The sequence below is a fragment of the Hordeum vulgare genome, chromosome 6H (genome assembly GCF_904849725.1).
Source record: "Hordeum vulgare subsp. vulgare chromosome 6H, MorexV3_pseudomolecules_assembly, whole genome shotgun sequence".
NCBI classification, from domain to species: Eukaryota; Viridiplantae; Streptophyta; class Magnoliopsida; order Poales; family Poaceae; genus Hordeum; species Hordeum vulgare.
In genome coordinates, this window is record NC_058523.1 from 49,656,137 (window position 1) to 49,673,991 (window position 17,855).

At 42.1% G+C, this 17,855-nt stretch overlaps 2 protein-coding genes and 1 long non-coding RNA gene across 4 annotated transcripts; all 3 read left to right on the plus strand.

Moving 5' to 3' along the window:
* The first annotated feature begins 574 nt into the window (after nt 1–574).
* LOC123402369 lies at nt 575–1,752 on the plus strand. Its single transcript, XR_006611262.1, has 3 exons — nt 575–850; nt 933–1,286; nt 1,593–1,752. It is a non-coding gene; the product is annotated as an uncharacterized LOC123402369 (long non-coding RNA).
* A 161-nt stretch (nt 1,753–1,913) lies between these two features.
* Nucleotides 1,914–2,547, plus strand: LOC123402371 (signal peptide peptidase-like 5). Its single transcript, XM_045096288.1, has 2 exons — nt 1,914–2,232; nt 2,326–2,547. The coding sequence occupies exons 1-2, from the start codon at nt 2,038–2,040 to the stop codon at nt 2,368–2,370; spliced, it is 240 nt and encodes a 79-aa protein (XP_044952223.1). The 5' UTR covers nt 1,914–2,037; the 3' UTR covers nt 2,371–2,547.
* Nucleotides 2,548–4,031: 1,484 nt separating this feature from the next.
* Nucleotides 4,032–16,476, plus strand: LOC123401884 (probable histone acetyltransferase HAC-like 1). 2 transcript variants are annotated; one of them, XM_045095742.1, is made up of 17 exons: nt 4,032–4,131; nt 4,220–4,574; nt 4,968–5,073; nt 5,183–5,465; nt 5,931–6,431; nt 6,877–8,669; nt 9,148–9,444; nt 9,537–9,815; nt 10,596–10,724; nt 10,807–11,007; nt 11,164–11,306; nt 11,386–11,698; nt 11,826–11,965; nt 13,837–13,915; nt 14,023–14,412; nt 15,405–15,622; nt 15,739–16,476. In XM_045095742.1, exons 2-17 carry the CDS (start codon nt 4,366–4,368, stop codon nt 15,845–15,847), a joined length of 5,190 nt encoding a protein of 1,729 aa, XP_044951677.1. In that variant the 5' UTR covers nt 4,032–4,131; nt 4,220–4,365; the 3' UTR covers nt 15,848–16,476. The 2 variants fall into 2 exon arrangements, with proteins under 2 accessions (XP_044951677.1, XP_044951678.1); XM_045095743.1 differs by having other exon boundaries at nt 4,049–4,131; nt 4,223–4,574.
* The last annotated feature ends 1,379 nt before the right edge of the window (nt 16,477–17,855 follow it).

Consider the following 17,855-nt stretch of genomic DNA (forward strand, 5'->3'; position numbering starts at 1 on the left):
AGAAAAAAGAGAATCACATCATGTAGCCTATAACACGAGTAATTGTTTGATTTATGACCCACATTAACAATTCTCAACATGAAGAATTATGTTGTCGGCCTTGCCATCTTTGTGAAATGTTTACAAAACGTTTGCATTGTTTGATTTGCGGCGTTACTATTTTATTCTCACCGTCACTATTGTAGGTAACATTAATTTATATTTATACTTTTCACGGAGCTGAAATGGATTGGATTACATCACCTTATCTTATCAATCCATAGATTGTTCGCTGTGATAGAGCATAACTGATACAAAAGCAAAGTGTTGTGATTATCCGTGCATATTTGCAAGGTTTCTGATGTATTTAGTATATAAACCCTTATAAGTACATGAAGTTCGTTACCTTAGAAATTCAATATTTCGCAAGTGCACGACACATGCTTCTGGATGAGTCATCGTAGTTTACATATCATTCTAGATCAACATTGAGACAGGAGATAGCTAAGTTGGTTTGCCCATCACAAGGAAAACACTAATGCTTTCTGTATTTTGTGCAGATGGCTGAACCTGTTATGAAGGGAGCAGTGTATCCTTTTTTTTTGTTCTGTTGTTTTCTTAGCAGAAATTAAATAAAGTGTACATCCACACTTGACTTGCCTTAGGTGAAGCACGTATAATTTTACCGTTTGTCTACCAAAAGGGAAACAAATCTCATAGTAACTTTCATTTCGAGTTGATTGCTACATATCCAAAGTTCCTTAATCCATACTACAATCAGATCAGCTTTTTACTTGCTAGATCTTTTTTCATTGAACTTTGCACTGCAGTGCTTGCTTTGCTTGCATGAGTGAGAGTCCTGACCCAACAGGTGAGCCACATAGTCTACATGCATGACTATGAATGATTGTATCAATTTAGTTCTGTAAATAACCACCCATATATTTATGCAGCAACTAACTTGGTATGAGTGACTGTGGTTACAGTCACAACTAAGAGACAGATTCCTTTCTCTTTGGAGCTTGCCTTGAACAAACAAACTGCGTGGTATATACAACTGTAACCAGAGCAACTATGTATTGTATGTAGCAGTAGCGGTAGCACTCTTTGGACCAGGCACCAACATGACAAGTTATCTACTACATTTAGATGCATGCATTGTACCGCTCAACTTCTCTGGAATGGCAAGACAATTGAATCGACTCGCCATTTATATGCAGGTCGACATCTCCGCCACCGGGATTTGAAGCAACAGCACCATCACCGGCGTCGGCAACTACCTCAAGGAGAAGAACCCAAATGCAAAGGTGAAGAAGATCATTTTTTTTCCTGTTATGTTAACATGTAAATTACATGATCCTATGATGGGTTTAATGCCAAAGTTGTTTTTGTACTCCATTTTAAATACATATCTTTGAATGATCCTAGCATGCATTTGTTCAGTTTGTATGTGTCAATTCTTTGAAAATCTTAATCTTAAAGGTTAATTATCTTAAAATCCCCAAATTCTATGCTTGGCTGTTCATACCTATACCTGTGTGGTGGTGCTTAGGTTGTTTTCGAATTCTCTTGTCCGTGTTTTTATTTGTGCTTCTTCTCGGGCCACGATGCAGCGGCGTTGCTACAGGTTCCCCGCTTGACTGGTGGTCTTTCGTTATTGTGCGGCGTTGAGAGCATGCTTCGGCTTTGGCTACTAATGACGCAGGTGATTTCCCCTTCTTACCTTCTTCCTTTCCCTGTGCTCTCGGCACTGGCCTTTGTGCCATGACCATGCATTTTGTGTTTTTTCAGAAAGTCAGCGATGGTTTTGCACACTTTTAGATTCAGACCTTGTCAATCTTCATAGCCGTATCAAAAGTAGTGTCTGAAATGTCAACCTGGAATCATATGCATGCCAATTATCTTCTCTGTCTATTTATGCAGAAATTTTGCTTAAGATGCTGACACTCTGACATTGTGTTTACATATGTTACTTGATGTTGTATCATTCTACAACAAGGTTACTGATCTTACAGATAAAAAGCAGGCTGTTAAGATCAGTATTGATAAAGTGCAGGTATGTTTTGCTTCCACACTAGCACTATGTATGAAGTGCAAAGCTGGGTGGGTGGCCACGAGGGCGAGGAGTTCATCGGCGTCGGCGCACGCTTCGGCCCCAAGATCGTCTCCAAGGAGAAGCAGGCCACCAGGGAGCCGCTCACCCTCGCAGACCCCATCCACGGTTGCACGCCTCCCAAAATCAATTTAAATCTGGTAAATATAGTACAATTTGGAAGATCTCGTAATAACAAATTCTTTTTTCAAGATTGATTGTTTTGTCGTACTAACTTCTATTTGCTCAAACAGGACATGCATGCTATTTCTGAAAAAAGATCCTCCGCTATTGGCTAGCTGTTGGATGGCATCTCTGGTGGTAGTTTTAGATAACTAGCAAATGAAAGGGCTTCTCATAATTCATTGGATATAGACCAGTTGTGTCAATTACATATAGTTGATTGTAAATGACTTTTACAAATGAAATGTAATATTTTTATTATTTTATTTCAACAAATATGAGATTCGCATCAAGCACTGCACTGATTCAGTTTTTTCGACAAATATGGGCTTCAGATTGTTGTCTTCTTTGAGTGCGTGTGGGATGTATAAGCACAAAAAACAGTGCAAAAAATTACAAAAAAATGTAATATATCACAACAAAAATGTTTCCCTTTAAAAAAATCTTGAATTTTTATTTTAGAAAACATTAGAACAGTGCTTTCTGGTAAGAAATACCAAAAACATTGCAAAAATAATTACGAATTAAATGTAATATTGCCAGCGGAGGGATGAACGGCAAGGGGCGGCCATCATTGGAGGTACATCGAGAGCTCAACTCCACAAGGAATGGAAGGGAGGGGGTGGCCACCATTGGAATGAGGGGAGTGACGGAAACAAAGTGAAGAGATAAGGACAACTTTTTTTTTCTTTGAGAAGAAGATGAGGAGAACGTTTTTTTAGAAGAAGATGAGCAAAGTGCTTCGGATGACGCACTTTGTGTCTCGTGCGGAGGCTTGGTGTCTATGCTCAGAGCAGCTCACTTACAAGAGCTTAGCAAGTTATGCAAAAAACAATTTAAAATATATATTGTTCAATTTATTTTTTGAAAATATATTGTACACAAAAATGCTATTACCCATAAAAAACAAAACATTATTACCACTCAATAAAAATGATAATAATTATTAAAAAAGTAATCCAATTTTTATATAAGCATTACATTATATTTTAAAACTTTAAAAGAAACTCCTTCCGTCCAAAACTAGACGTCTTACATTTAACATTATAATTTACATTTAACATTTAATGGTAAAATAAATAGGTTTTCTGTTTTTTTTAGCCCGGTGCAACGCACGGGCATTTGTACTAGTGATCTTTTAAAAAGACACAACTCATCCACACGACCAAATTCCAGTTCCACTTCACCCCACACCAGCGTCACCTCCCCAAACCGGGGCTCCTGCAAAAAAGACGCCCATCTTTCCAGCCCAAACGCAAGAACCAGGGGCGTGCGTGGTCTCTCGCTCTCCAGCATCAGCGCTGGCGCACGTGAGGCAACAGAAACCACTCGAGCTGCTGACTGGACTCCTGAGATCTCCCTCGCTCACTCGCGCCGCACGCGCGCACCAGCATATACCGGTGCGCCTTGCCGTTTTCGCCACACCGCACCAGACCAGAACCAGACCATCCACCCTGCGCCGCCGCGGCCCGGGCCCACCCCGCAGCGACCCCTCCCTCCCCACGAGTCCTCGCAGATCCGCGATTGGTCGACGTCCCACTCCTCCTGCCCCCCTGCCCTCCTCCTCCTCGAGCCCTCCCCCCTCCCCGCGTCGACAATTCCCCGCCCCCCGCCCCAAATCCGCAATCCCCCCGCTCGCCGCCGCCCCGCTCGCCGCCGTACGGATTCCGCCCCCCGCGCCCCGGGCCCGCGCCCAATCGCCGTTTGCCGTGGACGCGGGGTCGCCCCGCGGCGTCGGTAGCCCGCACCGCGATTCTAGGGTTTCGGGCGGGGGCGCCCCAATTCGCCGGCTCGGCCCCGCGGGTGCTCGCGTCGCCCCGCGCGGGTCCTGATCGCTGGCGCTCGCGCCTCGCCGCCGCTCTGTCCACTGCCGTCTGGTACAGTGCGCCCCGTATGCTGAATTGGGCTGGGTTTTGCGCCTGATTCACATTGGGCTGTCTGATTAAATTTCCGCTGACCCTCCAGCAGGAAGGAATATTACAGCTTTTGAAGGTCTCTGCCGCGTGTGCCCCGCCTCGGGAGGGGCTGCCGCAGCTTTCAGCTTGCTCCGCGCCACGCCGTGCTGGGAATGACGTCGCGGGCTCTTGTCTGAGGCGCCGCTGCGAGCGACAATGAATGTGGGGCAGGCGGCGCACCTGTCCGGGCAGATGTCCGGGCAGGGGGCGCAGATGAATCAGGTTGTTGGCGGTGGCAGCGGTGTCGTCGGTGCTGACGGCATGCCCCTGCACCAGCACCAGCAGATGCAGGATGGCGTGGGCCTCGTTGGCGCGGGGGTCGATCAACAGTTTGCCGCTATGCGCACCAATATGCGCGAGAAGATGTAAGCACCCCACACCGCAAACTTCTTTCGGTGCCTGCTCTAAGGAAAGAAAAAAAAATTCTTTCGGTGGCTGAGCTATTTATATTTAGTAGGCGCTAGCGCGGGTGTTAATTAATTGTACTGAGTTAATGCGGCCTATCCTTATCAACTTTTATACGGCAAATATTTATTTTGTTCCCAAAATTATAGAGGTGATCACACTTGCACACGCGACCAAAGCTTATGACTTTCCTTAATTGACAAGAGCTCGCATATAAATTTCGGCACTTGGGCTGCAGTTGAATCACCTTCCCAACTAAAATTGTAGGTTCGCCGCCATGGCTGATTGTTCGAATCTGATAGAAAGTATTGACATGTTTTTTTTAAGCCTGATACTTGTTCGTAAATTGGCAGATTTGAGTATATAGGAAGAAAGCAGACTTCAGCTGACTGGAGGCGGAGGCTGCCGGAACTCGCAAGGCGGCTAGAGGAAATCTTGTTTAGAAAATTCCCAAGCAGGGTATATTTCTTTATTTCCTTTGTCTATTTTACTTCTGGTTTGGAGCAATCAAACACTTTCTCTACTAAAAGTTAATCTCACAGTTTCATCATTATGGCTGTTTGAGCAGAATGAGTACTACAATATGATGAAGGCACCAGTCGAGCCACAATTGCAGTTTGCTATTAAGACCTTGAGTGCTCAGAACCAACAAAATCAACAAAACCAACAAATGTCAAGGCAGATGGCATCTTCCTCTGGTTATAGTACAATGATTCCAACACCTGGTATCACACAAGGTGCAAGTGGAAATTCTAGAATGTCTTATGGAACAGACAACATGGGTCTTTCGTCATCTGGTGCAGGCATGGTTCCTCAAAATGCCAACATGGGTACCTCGATGCCCGGTATCGGTATGGATAGATTAACTTAGCTTCTGCTCATATCATTACGGCTGTGTTGTAGCTTAACTTGAAATTCTCTTGTAGGCATGCTGTAGAGTTTCTAGCCTAAGTATCCAATACCCAGCAGTATATTCGGCAAAATTCAATCTATGTGGTAGAAAAACACCACATCTGTTTTACTTAATACTTCTTCCGTAAAGAAATATACGAGCGTTTAGATAAGTAATCTTTACGGAGGAAGAAGCTAGTCTTTTTTTTTTGTTTTTTTTAAAGAAAAAAACCATCCACTGAATAGCTTGTATATACCCATGAGACCATGACCTAATTGGGGCATTTCTTTTGAGGTCTCTGTTGTTTATAACTGGAAGTTATTTGTTAGAAGCTGAAGCATATGTAGTTGCCTGCTACTGTTTGTTCTCATTTTTTGCTGGTCCACTTTACATGGCTCTACTTATTCTTAATTGGTCCTTACAGGTACAATGTCTAACGGCTACCAGCATCTAACTACCAGTGCCCCACTAAATTCGACCACAAATGGTGTCCCATCTACGATGGGTCCAGTGGGTATTCAGCGACAAGTAACTCATATGATCCCAACTCCTGGATTCAGTAATCAACAAAACGTACCTACTAGTTCTGACTATTCAAATGGAACTGGATATTTCAATGGTGAGTCAGCTATGACTCCACATATGCAGCAGCAGAAGCAATTTCAAAGCAACCAGAGTAGCCATCAAATACAGCATATTGGGGGGCACAGTAATTCTGGAATACATTCAAGCATGCTGGAGAATTCTTCTGCATTTGGTTTATCAGATGGACATGTGAATGGTGGAATGGGATTGCTTGGGTCGAACACGCAAATTACAAATAGAAATGCAGCACCAGAAGGATATATGAACATATCCTCTTTTGGAAGTTCGCCCAGACCTTTGCAGCAACAGTTCAGTCAGCACCCAACACAGAGAATATCAAGTATGTGTGCTGATGTGTCTTATCTTTTATTGCCTTATCATCATGACTTGTGCCATAACCTTGAAGTCATGTTCGTGAAGGGTGCATAACAAAAGCTAGTGATGGGTTTATTATTCATTTCCAATGTGTTCAATTTCTAATTATCCAAGTCATTTGTACAAACTAACTTTGTTAGAGCATTGTTGTTAGGGAACAGATAAAAGGTAAACACAAAGCCTTACTTTAGTTCCTTGCTGTTGGAGTCACTGGCTTCATAATTAATGTGTTTGCTAGAGTCCTTGAACCTTTGGAGGGTGAAAGTGTTATTGTTTCCACCTTAGTACCAGTTATGTGAGTTTGTGTATCAACAGACACACATGCACAGTCATGCATAGCGAAAATGCAAAATTCATATCTTACCCTCTTCATCATGAGAAACTAAATTGTGTCGTTTTTTGTTGTGCAGCATCAGTTGACATGGGTGGCTCTGGAAGTTTCTATGGTACTGGTTCTTCTGCTTTAGCAACAGCAAATAATCAGAACATCGGTGCTGCAAACTTGCAGTCTAGATCAAGAATGAATTCCATGCTGCTTAGCAATCAGCTAAACATGCAGTCCATTCAAGGGCAGCCGCAGATAAAAACTGAGGTTTTGGATCAGTCAGAAAAACTCAATTTCCAGCCATCTCAGTTGTCTCATGAACAACTACTCCGACAGCAGCTTCCAATGCAGCAACATCAGGTGCAGCCAAACTCCCAGTTTGTGCAAAACCAATATCATCTCAATCAACAGATACCAAATTCACAGCATCAGCAGGCTATACTGAGGAACAATTCCTTTAAACAGTCTCAGCTGAATTCAAGCCATTCTATGCAAGTGTCAGAACAGGGAACTTTGCCACACACCGAACTAACATCCTCACAAGCTACTGAACCTCCTGCACCTCCAAATTTCCAGGGTCAATACCAGCAGCAAAGAAGTGCCCACGATAATGTCAAAGGTGCGCAGGTGTTTGGACATCTTCCTGTATCTCAAAATTTCAGTGCTTCTGGTTCTCACAATTCTCAGGCATTGTTGCACCCTAGTCAGCAGCTTGATGTTAGCTCAAACGATGTCAGTTATGTTTTGAAAGGAACACAAACAGAGCAAATGCAGCAGCACCAATGGCGGCCTCAAACAATGGATAAGGTGCCTATCAGTAGCAATTCATCTCTTGAAAAGCAAATACAGGATGACTTTTGTCAGAGAACAATGGCCCAGGACGGAGCACAACAGCCATTTTCATCTGACTGGCGTGTTTCTGGTTGCACTGTGACCTCAGTTGACCCTGCACTGCCAAAGCTCCCCGCTGGAGGATTGGAACAGCCCACTGGAAATATCAATTACCTCCGTCAGATGAGGTGGTTACTGTTGCTGTTTCATGCAAAAGGATGTTCTTCTCCTCTTGGTAGTTGTAAATTGCCTCGTTGTGTTCAGCTGCAGGATTTTGTGAAGCATTTGGACAACTGCCAAAGAAAAGATTGTCCGCAGAAGAAGTGCAGTAAGTCACGAATGTTAATTGAGCATTATAAGACTTGTGTTGATGAGCAGTGTCCTGTATGTAGTAATGTAAAGAAATTTTTGCGCCTCTCAGCTGAACATGCAAGTAAGCAAAAAGCCCCTGAGCCCAGAAAAGTTGCTCAACAGAATATGACTCAAAGAAACATGAATGGGGTAGACAGTGATATAATGGATATTGACCCAGTGTCTGTTGAATCCTTTGATGGTCATCCATCTGTTCCAAAACGTTTGAAGATGCAGCCCGCGTCACCCAATATTCCAGAGCATGAAATACTTAGAGCCTCCAATCCTCAGGTGAACCCAGGGTTTGTACTACAGGAATCACATCCCGAGCTGCTTGAGCAGAATAAAAAGACGGCATACATGAAAAGAGAGTTGGATGTGAAGGCTGACATGCGACCTCTACAGAAGCCCGTAAAGATGGGTTATGGTGCTGATGGAAATGTGCCTACACCGAGGCACAATGCCGTTCCTGGTGTTTCAAATGAGATGAAGTCTCATGTCAAGCAAGAAATCTTGCCGGTTGACAAAGGGACAATTGAAAATGTTCATGAGGTTAAGAATGAAACAAATGATTCAACAGAGGCCACAGCATTGAAATCAGGAAAACCCAAAATTAAAGGTGTTTCATTGACTGAGTTGTTCACTCCAGAACAAATCAATGCACATATAGAGAGTCTAAGGTTGTGGGTTGGCCAGGTTAGTCTTTTACTTGGAATAACCTGCTTTAACATTGGGTATTTTTTTCCTGGAATTACCAGATCAGTTGTTAAGTAAATATAGGAGATGAGTAGAAAGCCTTTAATTTTCATGAAATGAGTAATATGTGCTTTAATGTCCTCATTTACACATGCAAACATCAGAAAGCCTACTGTTTGTTTGTATTTCCAATGTGTGAAAAAATAATTTCCCTCCTTCACTTCCTCACATAATGCCCAACTACTGCGTAAGCTTGCCCAAAATTTACTGCACTGTCGCTTTACCAAACTTAATTACTAGAAGTTGAAAATGTCATACGAAAAGAAAAAAACCCTTGTCCTCGTGAGATAAACGTTGCATGTTCTTTTTTGTGCAAGTACTCTTAATCTCATCGTGCAATTGTCATGATGGAACTTGTACTGTAGCCCTAATATGTATTTTTAGAAGGAACAATTTTACATGTCTTGCCATTTGACAGAGCAAGGCTAAAGCTGAAAAGAATCAACTGCTGGTGTCTTCTGAAAATGAAAATTCATGCCAGCTCTGCAAAGTGGAAAAACTCACTTTTGAACCTCCACCCATATATTGTTCCCCTTGTGGTGCTCGGATAAAGCGAAATGCACCATACTATACTGTTGGTTCTGGTGACACCCGCCACTTTTTCTGTATTCCATGTTACAATGAGTCCCGTGGTGACACCATTGAGGTTGAAGGGCAGAATTTTTTGAAGGCCCGATTTGAGAAGAAAAGAAATGATGAGGAAACTGAAGAATGGGTAAGTTCCGTATCTCTGTTCTGGTGGTTGTATAACTATAATCTTGGTTATCTTTGATTTGTACTAATCTTTCTGAATGATGCGTTCCACAGTGGGTTCAGTGTGACAAATGTGAATGCTGGCAGCATCAGATATGTGCTCTGTTTAATGGCAGAAGAAATGATGGAGGACAAGCAGAGTATACTTGCCCGAATTGCTATAGTAATGAAGTGAAGTGTGGGCTGCGCATGCCTCTACCACAGAGTGCTGTTCTTGGAGCAAGTGATTTGCCAAGAACTGTTCTTAGCGATCATATAGAAGAGCGGCTTTTTAAACGGCTTAAGTGGGAGAGACAGGCTCGGGCGAATAATTCAAATTGTAGTGTTGATGAGGTTAGTGAAACTAAGTCTTGTTGGAAGTGCATGTCTACTTTAAGTATGTTATATGGGACCTCAAAGTACTTTGGTAATATATTACCTTATGTCACAAAAATATGATACCTGAGAATGTTATGTAAGTGCCTACCTACCATGCAAATAGTTGCAGCCTACTATAATGATTGCCCGGAAAAACAGAAGACAAAATGCCTGTTTAATTTTCTTTCAGACCCCATCGCAACCTTTTCCATCAACCAGGATAAACTAGCAATTTATCTAACTCTGTACTCTCACCTGGTATGTAATGAGGTGTGCCATTTTGGAGAATCAGTTAATAGTATGAATTGCCCATTAATTGCTCGGAAGCTTCAACTATATATATTAAAAATTTAGATGAAAAATATACCAAATGGTATTTATATTTAAAGTTTCAAATGCGGTGACATAGTGCAAATTTGTTGCTGATCATACACCCAATAAAAAAGCACAGCAACAAAAAAATGGGCTACAAAATGATGGATGGCTTGAAAAATCAACCAGGATTGATCTTTTTGGCAGTTTAGAGACCCGAAGAGTATACACACTTTGCATTTTTTTTTTACTTGAAGTATGTTCTATATCTTGATAATTTATGTGCTACTTTTTTCGACGATGGCTTGAAAAATCAACAAGTGGTCTTCACTTCCTGTAATTTGGATTACACCAGATACCATTCATTTTGGAATCATTATGAACCATTTTGATAGAAATGTTCCCTCCATCACTTTTAAAGTCCAACTGTTCCATATTTGTTAGGTCGCTGGAGCAGAAGGTCTTGTGGTCAGAGTTGTTTCATCGGTGGATAAGAAGGTTGAAGTTAAACCACGCTTTTTGGAAATTTTTCAAGAAGATAATTACCCGACAGAGTTCCCTTACAAGTCCAAGGTAGGAAGTTGTACCTAAAGTATAAATTATGCTGACAACAGATTCTGATATCCATGATTCTGTTCCTGTGATTGTTTGGCAGGCTGTTCTTTTGTTCCAGAAAATTGAAGGCGTAGAAGTGTGCTTATTTGGAATGTATGTTCAAGAATTTGGTGCTGACTGCGCTTACCCGAACCAACGTCGAGTTTATTTGTCATACCTGGATTCTGTGAAATACTTCAGACCTGAGATTAAAGCAGCCTCTGGAGAGGCCTTGCGTACATTTGTCTACCATGAAATTCTGGTAAGTTGCTGTATTTGCTGAATTTTAATCACAGTTGTGAATATTTTCTTTTGTCAGTCTGGTCAGAAAATTCCTGTATGAAACTATTAGATGTGATGCCGTCCTCTTTGAGCTAGCATTTTCCTATAATCTTACACCATTTATCTATGTGTACAGATAGGATATCTTGAATACTGCAAGCAGCGTGGATTCACAAGCTGTTATATATGGGCTTGCCCACCTTTGAAAGGTGAAGATTACATTTTATATTGCCATCCTGAGATTCAGAAGACTCCAAAATCCGACAAACTGCGGGAGTGGTAAGACCTTTGATTGACACATGTGTTACTCTGCTTACATTGAGCTCCTGGTTGCATGATTTCCGATTTCTTCACTCAGGTACTTAGCCATGCTTCGAAAAGCTACTAAGGAGGAGATTGTTGTTGAGCTTACAAATCTGTATGACCATTTCTTCATTACCATGGGAGAGTGCAAGGCTAAAGTTACCGCTTCTCGTTTGCCTTACTTCGATGGAGATTATTGGCCTGGAGCTGCAGAAGATATGATCAATCAACTGCGTCAAGAAGAAGATGACCGAAAGCTTCAGAAGAAGAGTAAGACAAAGAAAATTATTACAAAAAGAGCTCTTAAAGCTGCTGGCCACACGGATCTCAGTGGAAATGCTTCCAAGGACGCTATGCTGATGCAGAAGGTAAGCTTATGCTCTGGTAATTGTAATACTAGATCCTCGGAATCCCCTATCTCGCGTTTGTGAAATTGTACTTGTTTGTTTCAGTCGGATGACATCTTTCTCATGAATTCAATTTTGATATATGCAGCTTGGGGAAACCATTTATCCAATGAAGGAAGATTTTATTATGGTCCATTTGCAGTATTCTTGTAGCCACTGTTGTATCCTTATGTCATCTGGAAAACGCTGGGTTTGCCATCAATGCAGAAGTTTTTACATCTGTGACAAGTAAGTCAATTTCTTGAACAATATGATACCTGTGCTATAGAGGCCAATATGTGATCACAGTTGAAATGAAAGCGATCTGTATATGCCAACAAGTTTTGCATTATTGCCCTTTCTCAGGGCCAGGTGCCTCAAACCAAACTTGTGCCTAGGCACTTACACGAAAATTATATTTATTTTCTAAAGCAGCAGTTTAAGTTGTAGCATTCAACAAATATGTGCCTAAGGACGCTTTGTTTACCACACAAACTACTGTACCCCTACACATCTCTTTGTTAAGTCATGCATGACCCCTGGTCTTTATGTTGCAACAAATTGTATCCATATCATCAAGATACCCAAAGATCAGGAAACGAGGAAACAGGGTAGATTTGCAAATCTGTTTCTTTTGACACCCATAAAAACTTTCTACGGCCATTGGCTTCTACTCCTTTCCAATCCCCCGTGGCCATATCTCCTCCCCTTACCCTCCTTAATCCTATAAGGCCTCTCATGGAGCGATGCCATCTCATCAAACGTGTGGCTTAGGGGCAAAGGCTCAGCAGCGGTCATTGTGCAAGCCATGAAACCAGGAGCCCGACGGAGTCAATCTCTCCAGACCCCAGGTGACTTGCAATGAACCGGGGTGACTCTTGGGAGCCCCAAATGACCGCATAATCTTTCCCTGGAAAGGCAAGGGGGGCTGATGCCCACCCCCAACCGTGGCATCGCAGGCCTAGCTCGGGGTGAGGTGACACCTTAGAGCATCTCCAACAGCTGCCCTATTTTTGGGCACCAAAAGTTAGTGGAGTAAAAAGTTTTGGGCACAAAAACTGGTTTTTTGGGCATGAGCAAGCACTGTCTCCAACAGCTGCCCTGAATTAGGGCACACTGTCGTCTTCAAACTTAACTGTCGAAACTGAATTTTACTGTCGAATCGTCCAAAACTGAAACTAAACCAAGCTAAACACATATTGTGATGTTAAATTAACATGTAGCACTATCGGCCGTATCAACTGGTAGCTAGAATTCCACTTGTATGTACATGCCTGTAGGAGTTCTCTGATCCAAATTGGCTACTGTCGCCTGCACATGTTACTGCTGTCGCCGTTCGCACGTCCGCAAGCATGCAGTAGTGCAAGGGAGCTAGCTAGCTCCTGGATTGATTCCACTGAAGCTAGCTAGCTAGCATCCCTGAACAGATCCGTGCCGGGGAACAAGCCAGGAACACGCCGGCAACGCAGGAGGATGGGGCACCCGCAGGGATGGCCATGGTGGCTGGCTAGGGTTCGGGCACCGGCGGACCTTGAGGCCGAACCTGAACGAGTCTCGTGCCCTGCCTCGTCTGGATCTACAGCAGATCTGCCGGATTTGATGGCAGAGGAGGTGGCGGGCGGCGGAGAAAATGGAAAGGGGAGGCCGAGAGGAAGCCGAGCCGGTGAGCGGCAGGGCGGGAAGGCACCGGAGCTCGCCGGAATGGGCTGCCGACGGTTGGGGATGGGCGGTCAACGGGGAGACTTGTGCTGGGCGCTGCTGTTTTAATTTTACGGCAGCCGCACGAGTGCTGTATATTTGCTGCACGAGGTGCCTCTTTTTAGTGTTGCCCAAAAATCTTTTGCATTTTTTAGGATTGGACAGCTGTTGGAGGGCATTTTTTGCCCTCCTGTGCCCTAAAACCGGCCTGTGCCCTATTATAGGGCTGCTGTTCGAGATGCTCTTAATAACCCAGCTGTACTGGCGAGATTTTTATGAAAATAACTACATGTGCTTGAATATTGTGTATATAAGAATTATCCTTGGGATGAATTGCTTGTAATTATACAGCTTGCCATTTTAGACAAACCTTTTAGCCCTTTTAAAGTTCTCTTAATGAATTTAGTATTTTCCTGTTGCAGGTGTTACAGTGCAGAACAACAGCTTGAAGATAGGGAGAGGCATCCGAGTAATAGTAGAGACACACATAAGCTCCATCCAGTAAGTAAACAAGACTCATTTTTCTCTTTAGAGAAAGAGAAAGTTAGTAACATATAACTTGATGTCTTAGGTTGACATTGTTAGTAACATATAACTTGATGTCTTAGGTTGACATTGTTGGGGTGCCTGATGAGACAAAGGATAGAGATGATATTCTAGAAAGTGAGTTTTTTGACACCAGGCAGGCATTTCTCAGTCTTTGTCAAGGGAACCATTATCAATATGACACCCTTCGCCGTGCTAAGCATTCGTCAATGATGGTGTTGTACCACCTACATAATCCCACTGCACCAGCGTTTGTCACTACATGCAATGTCTGTAGCCATGATATTGAAACTGGCCAAGGCTGGCGGTGTGAAATTTGTCCAGATTTTGATGTGTGCAATGGTTGCTACCAAAAAGGAGCAGTCAATCATCCTCACAAGTTGACAAACCATCCATCAGTTGCCGACCGTGATGCCCAAAACAAGGAAGCCCGGCAAATGCGTGTTCAGCAGGTAAGCCCCTTCAGATGATTTCCACTAGTAAAATTGTTGCTAACCTGCCATTGTTGAAGTTGTGACTTCCTGTTTATTTCCATTAAAAAAACTTGACAGCTGTCTAGCTTAAATACCATTTTTTTTCTTCTGAATCTATGGTAACTAATAGTATCATGCCGCATAAGTTTAGATAAATTGGGCTATAGGGCCAGTTCTTTTGGCAGCTTAAAATTTAAGCCGCCTCCTCCCCAGCTTTTTTCATAAGCTTCATCTATCATTGATTGAGGCTTCTGAACTAGTTATGTGATAACTAATTCACAAGCCTCAACAAATTTTAGGAGCGGCTTATTTTTTAAGCTGGGTAGAGGCAGCTTATTTTTTTAAGCCGCCTAAAAGAACTGGGCCATAGAGTTTTAGACAACGAGCAGTAAGTTTCACTTATTAAGATAGGCAGGTGCTTGAAGGATGCATCAAATATCAGGATAACTCTGAATATAGCATTGGACAGTTTGTGCAATTACCGCTCAGGTCCAGTTTCATCTGAATCGGGAAATGGAACCATAACCTGCCTGTCCACTGTGATTTGGTGCTGTTAAATTTCAATGTTAGTATGTACTCCCTCCGTTCACAAATATAAGATGTTTTAGGTATTTCAGTATGGACTACATACGGACCGAATTGAGTGCACAGACACACTAAAACGTGTCTATATGCATCCGATTTGAAAGAAAGCTAAAACATATTATATTTATGAACGGAGGGATTAATTGGCAGGTATTTAATCACTAATAATTGAGTTAAGCTGGAGCTTTATAAATTGGAAGACATAAATAGTCCTCCAGCATTCTCATTTGTTCATCATAATATTGTGGAAACAGTCAACATGTGCATCTTTGCTTTTCGAGGCTGCAATTTGTAAAGTAGTTATTGTGCAGAAGTCATGTGCTCCACTACAATCCTTTTGTTAAATATAGTTCCACCATTAATTTCCTTTTACCATGATTCTGCAGCTAAGGAAAATGCTTGATCTTCTGGTACATGCCTCGACATGCCGCTCTGGCAGCTGCCAATATCCTAACTGCCGTAAAGTCAAGGGACTATTTCGGCATGGGATGCAGTGTAAGACGCGTGCTTCAGGAGGGTGTGCCCTGTGCAAGAAAATGTGGTACATGCTTCAGCTCCATGCCCGAGCTTGCAGAGATTCAGGATGCAGTGTGCCGCGGTGCAGGTGTGTTTGCATCTCTCATTGGTCCCGCTAACCCCCCACCACCCCTGTGCTCTTGCATACATTATTTCAATCATCTCTGGAATAACATCTGACCGCCACTTCTGGTAACCATACAGGGATCTCAAAGAGCATCTTAGAAGGCTGCAACAGCAGTCTGATTCCCGGAGAAGGGCTGCTGTTAATGAGATGATGAGACAGAGAGCAGCGGAGGTTGCTTCAACATGATTAGTTGCATCTGTACAGGTATACCGTCGTCGAAAGAAGATTAGGAAAGTGTGCAGGGTCTCAGTCCTCTCATCCCCCACACCAATCGAAACTTGGGATCGTTGAATTAGAGGATCCAGGTCGACCGATTGTCCTAGAAGATGGAAGAAGGCGCTTGGCCATTCTTCGCCGACGGTTAACATAGGGGCTCGGAAGCCTGCCATTCTCCTAAGGAAGGGTGAAGGGCGCAACGCACCACAGTAGGTGGTAACGGTTTTGCGCCCTGCTGACTGTGCTGCTGATGTCGTCGATAGGAACTGGCCCGGCCCCTTGGGTGTGGTGATTCTTTCGTTTGACCTGTACTAGTTGGACTAATCTTGTTTTTGATGCTTGCCTGCTCCATCGTCGACGTTCATGTATAATAGGTCTCTGGATCCTCTATTGTTGAAAAACAATGGTTGTAGCTGCTGCTGTTTTGTTTTCTCCCCCCTCCGTTCTGGTTTCTTGTTGCCTCGGTCAGGAGGGGTATAGTAGGGAGAAAGAAGGTAGAGGAATGGGCACTGGACATGGTTCTATTTATTTATGCCCCCCTCCCATTTTGTAGGACAAGTCTTTATTTTGAAAGTATAAAAGAAAGTAAATCTTGCGTCTTTCTTTGCCCCTCCTTTCTTGCAAGGTAATGCATGATCGTGATTTCTCCAGTCAGATCATCATCACATTTGAAGTTTTGCATGTGGGAATTCTTGTGCCATGACGAAATTAGAGCTGTGCAGAAATCTGTATGGCGATTTGTCTGAAATTTTGCCATCCCAAGCTTCCAAACTGTTTTCAAGTTGGTTTTACAAATATTTGCAAATTGTGTTGTTCTTGTTTTTTTAGGGAAGTGTTGTGCTTGGTTAGCTATATGCAGTTACATTCGAACTGTTTCCAAATTGGTTTTACAAATATTTGCAAATTGTGTTGTGCTTGGTTAGCTATATGCAGTCATGTAGAGTGCAGCGTTTTGGTGCTCGGGCTACATGTAGTGTAGCCCTTTGTTTGTTACACTAAAAAATTTATATTTCGAAGTTCTAAAAAATTCTTAAAGGAAAATCCACATCGACATATGGGATTTGCAAACTGCACATAAGAGTGAAAACCGTTGGTTTTATAGCGAGTGTTCAAAATTACCAGTTTTTCTATTTTGTAGCTTGTGTGTCAATACATTTTGCCATGAAAATTTGCACACAAGGGGTATACATCCGCATGTTTTCATATTTTTTGAATCATTCAAAAAATGATTTTGATTTTTTTAAAAAAAAAGCTTCATGTAACCCTATCATGAAACGTTTTTGAGTTAGAGCATCTCCTACGTGTGATGTAAAACAGGGCACTCAAAAGCAGTTTTTAGAAAAAAAAGGAGTTTAAGAGCACTAGAAATTATTTATCTTTTATACCTCTTTATTATTTTTAATATACTTCATTAATAATTACCAGATATCCTAAAATGAGTTTGAAAAAAATTCATGTGAGTCTATATATTTTTAAAGGCTTACATATTTACTGATTTGTTTCTACGTGAAAAAGGTATATTACAAAAAGTATGTTGCAAATAATTTTTTTCCACAACTTGTGTTTGGGTATCTTAGAATATTTAATGAAGTATATTAAGAATGATAAAGATAGAAATGCATTTTGGCTTCCGGGGCCAAAAAAAAAGTTTGAAATGAAAAACAAATCCAGACAAAATTTATTTGTGTATTTAGTCACATCCAAATGCTACCTGCCAATTTTGAGGCAAAAAGGTTAAACATTTTGGCTTATGCAAATAAATAAATAAATTAAACATCAAAAGTTATCCCAAAATGTCGTCTCAAATATATTTATTTTGCCGAGGAAACACCACCGCTCCTTATCGTACCAAAATTGTCATGCATGTTTACGATACTAATACAATAATCTACAATTTTTTTAGAATTTTTCAAAAACATTTAATATTTTTTTTACGTTACCGTTCACCTGAAAGCATATGCTCCGGGGAGCCAAAACA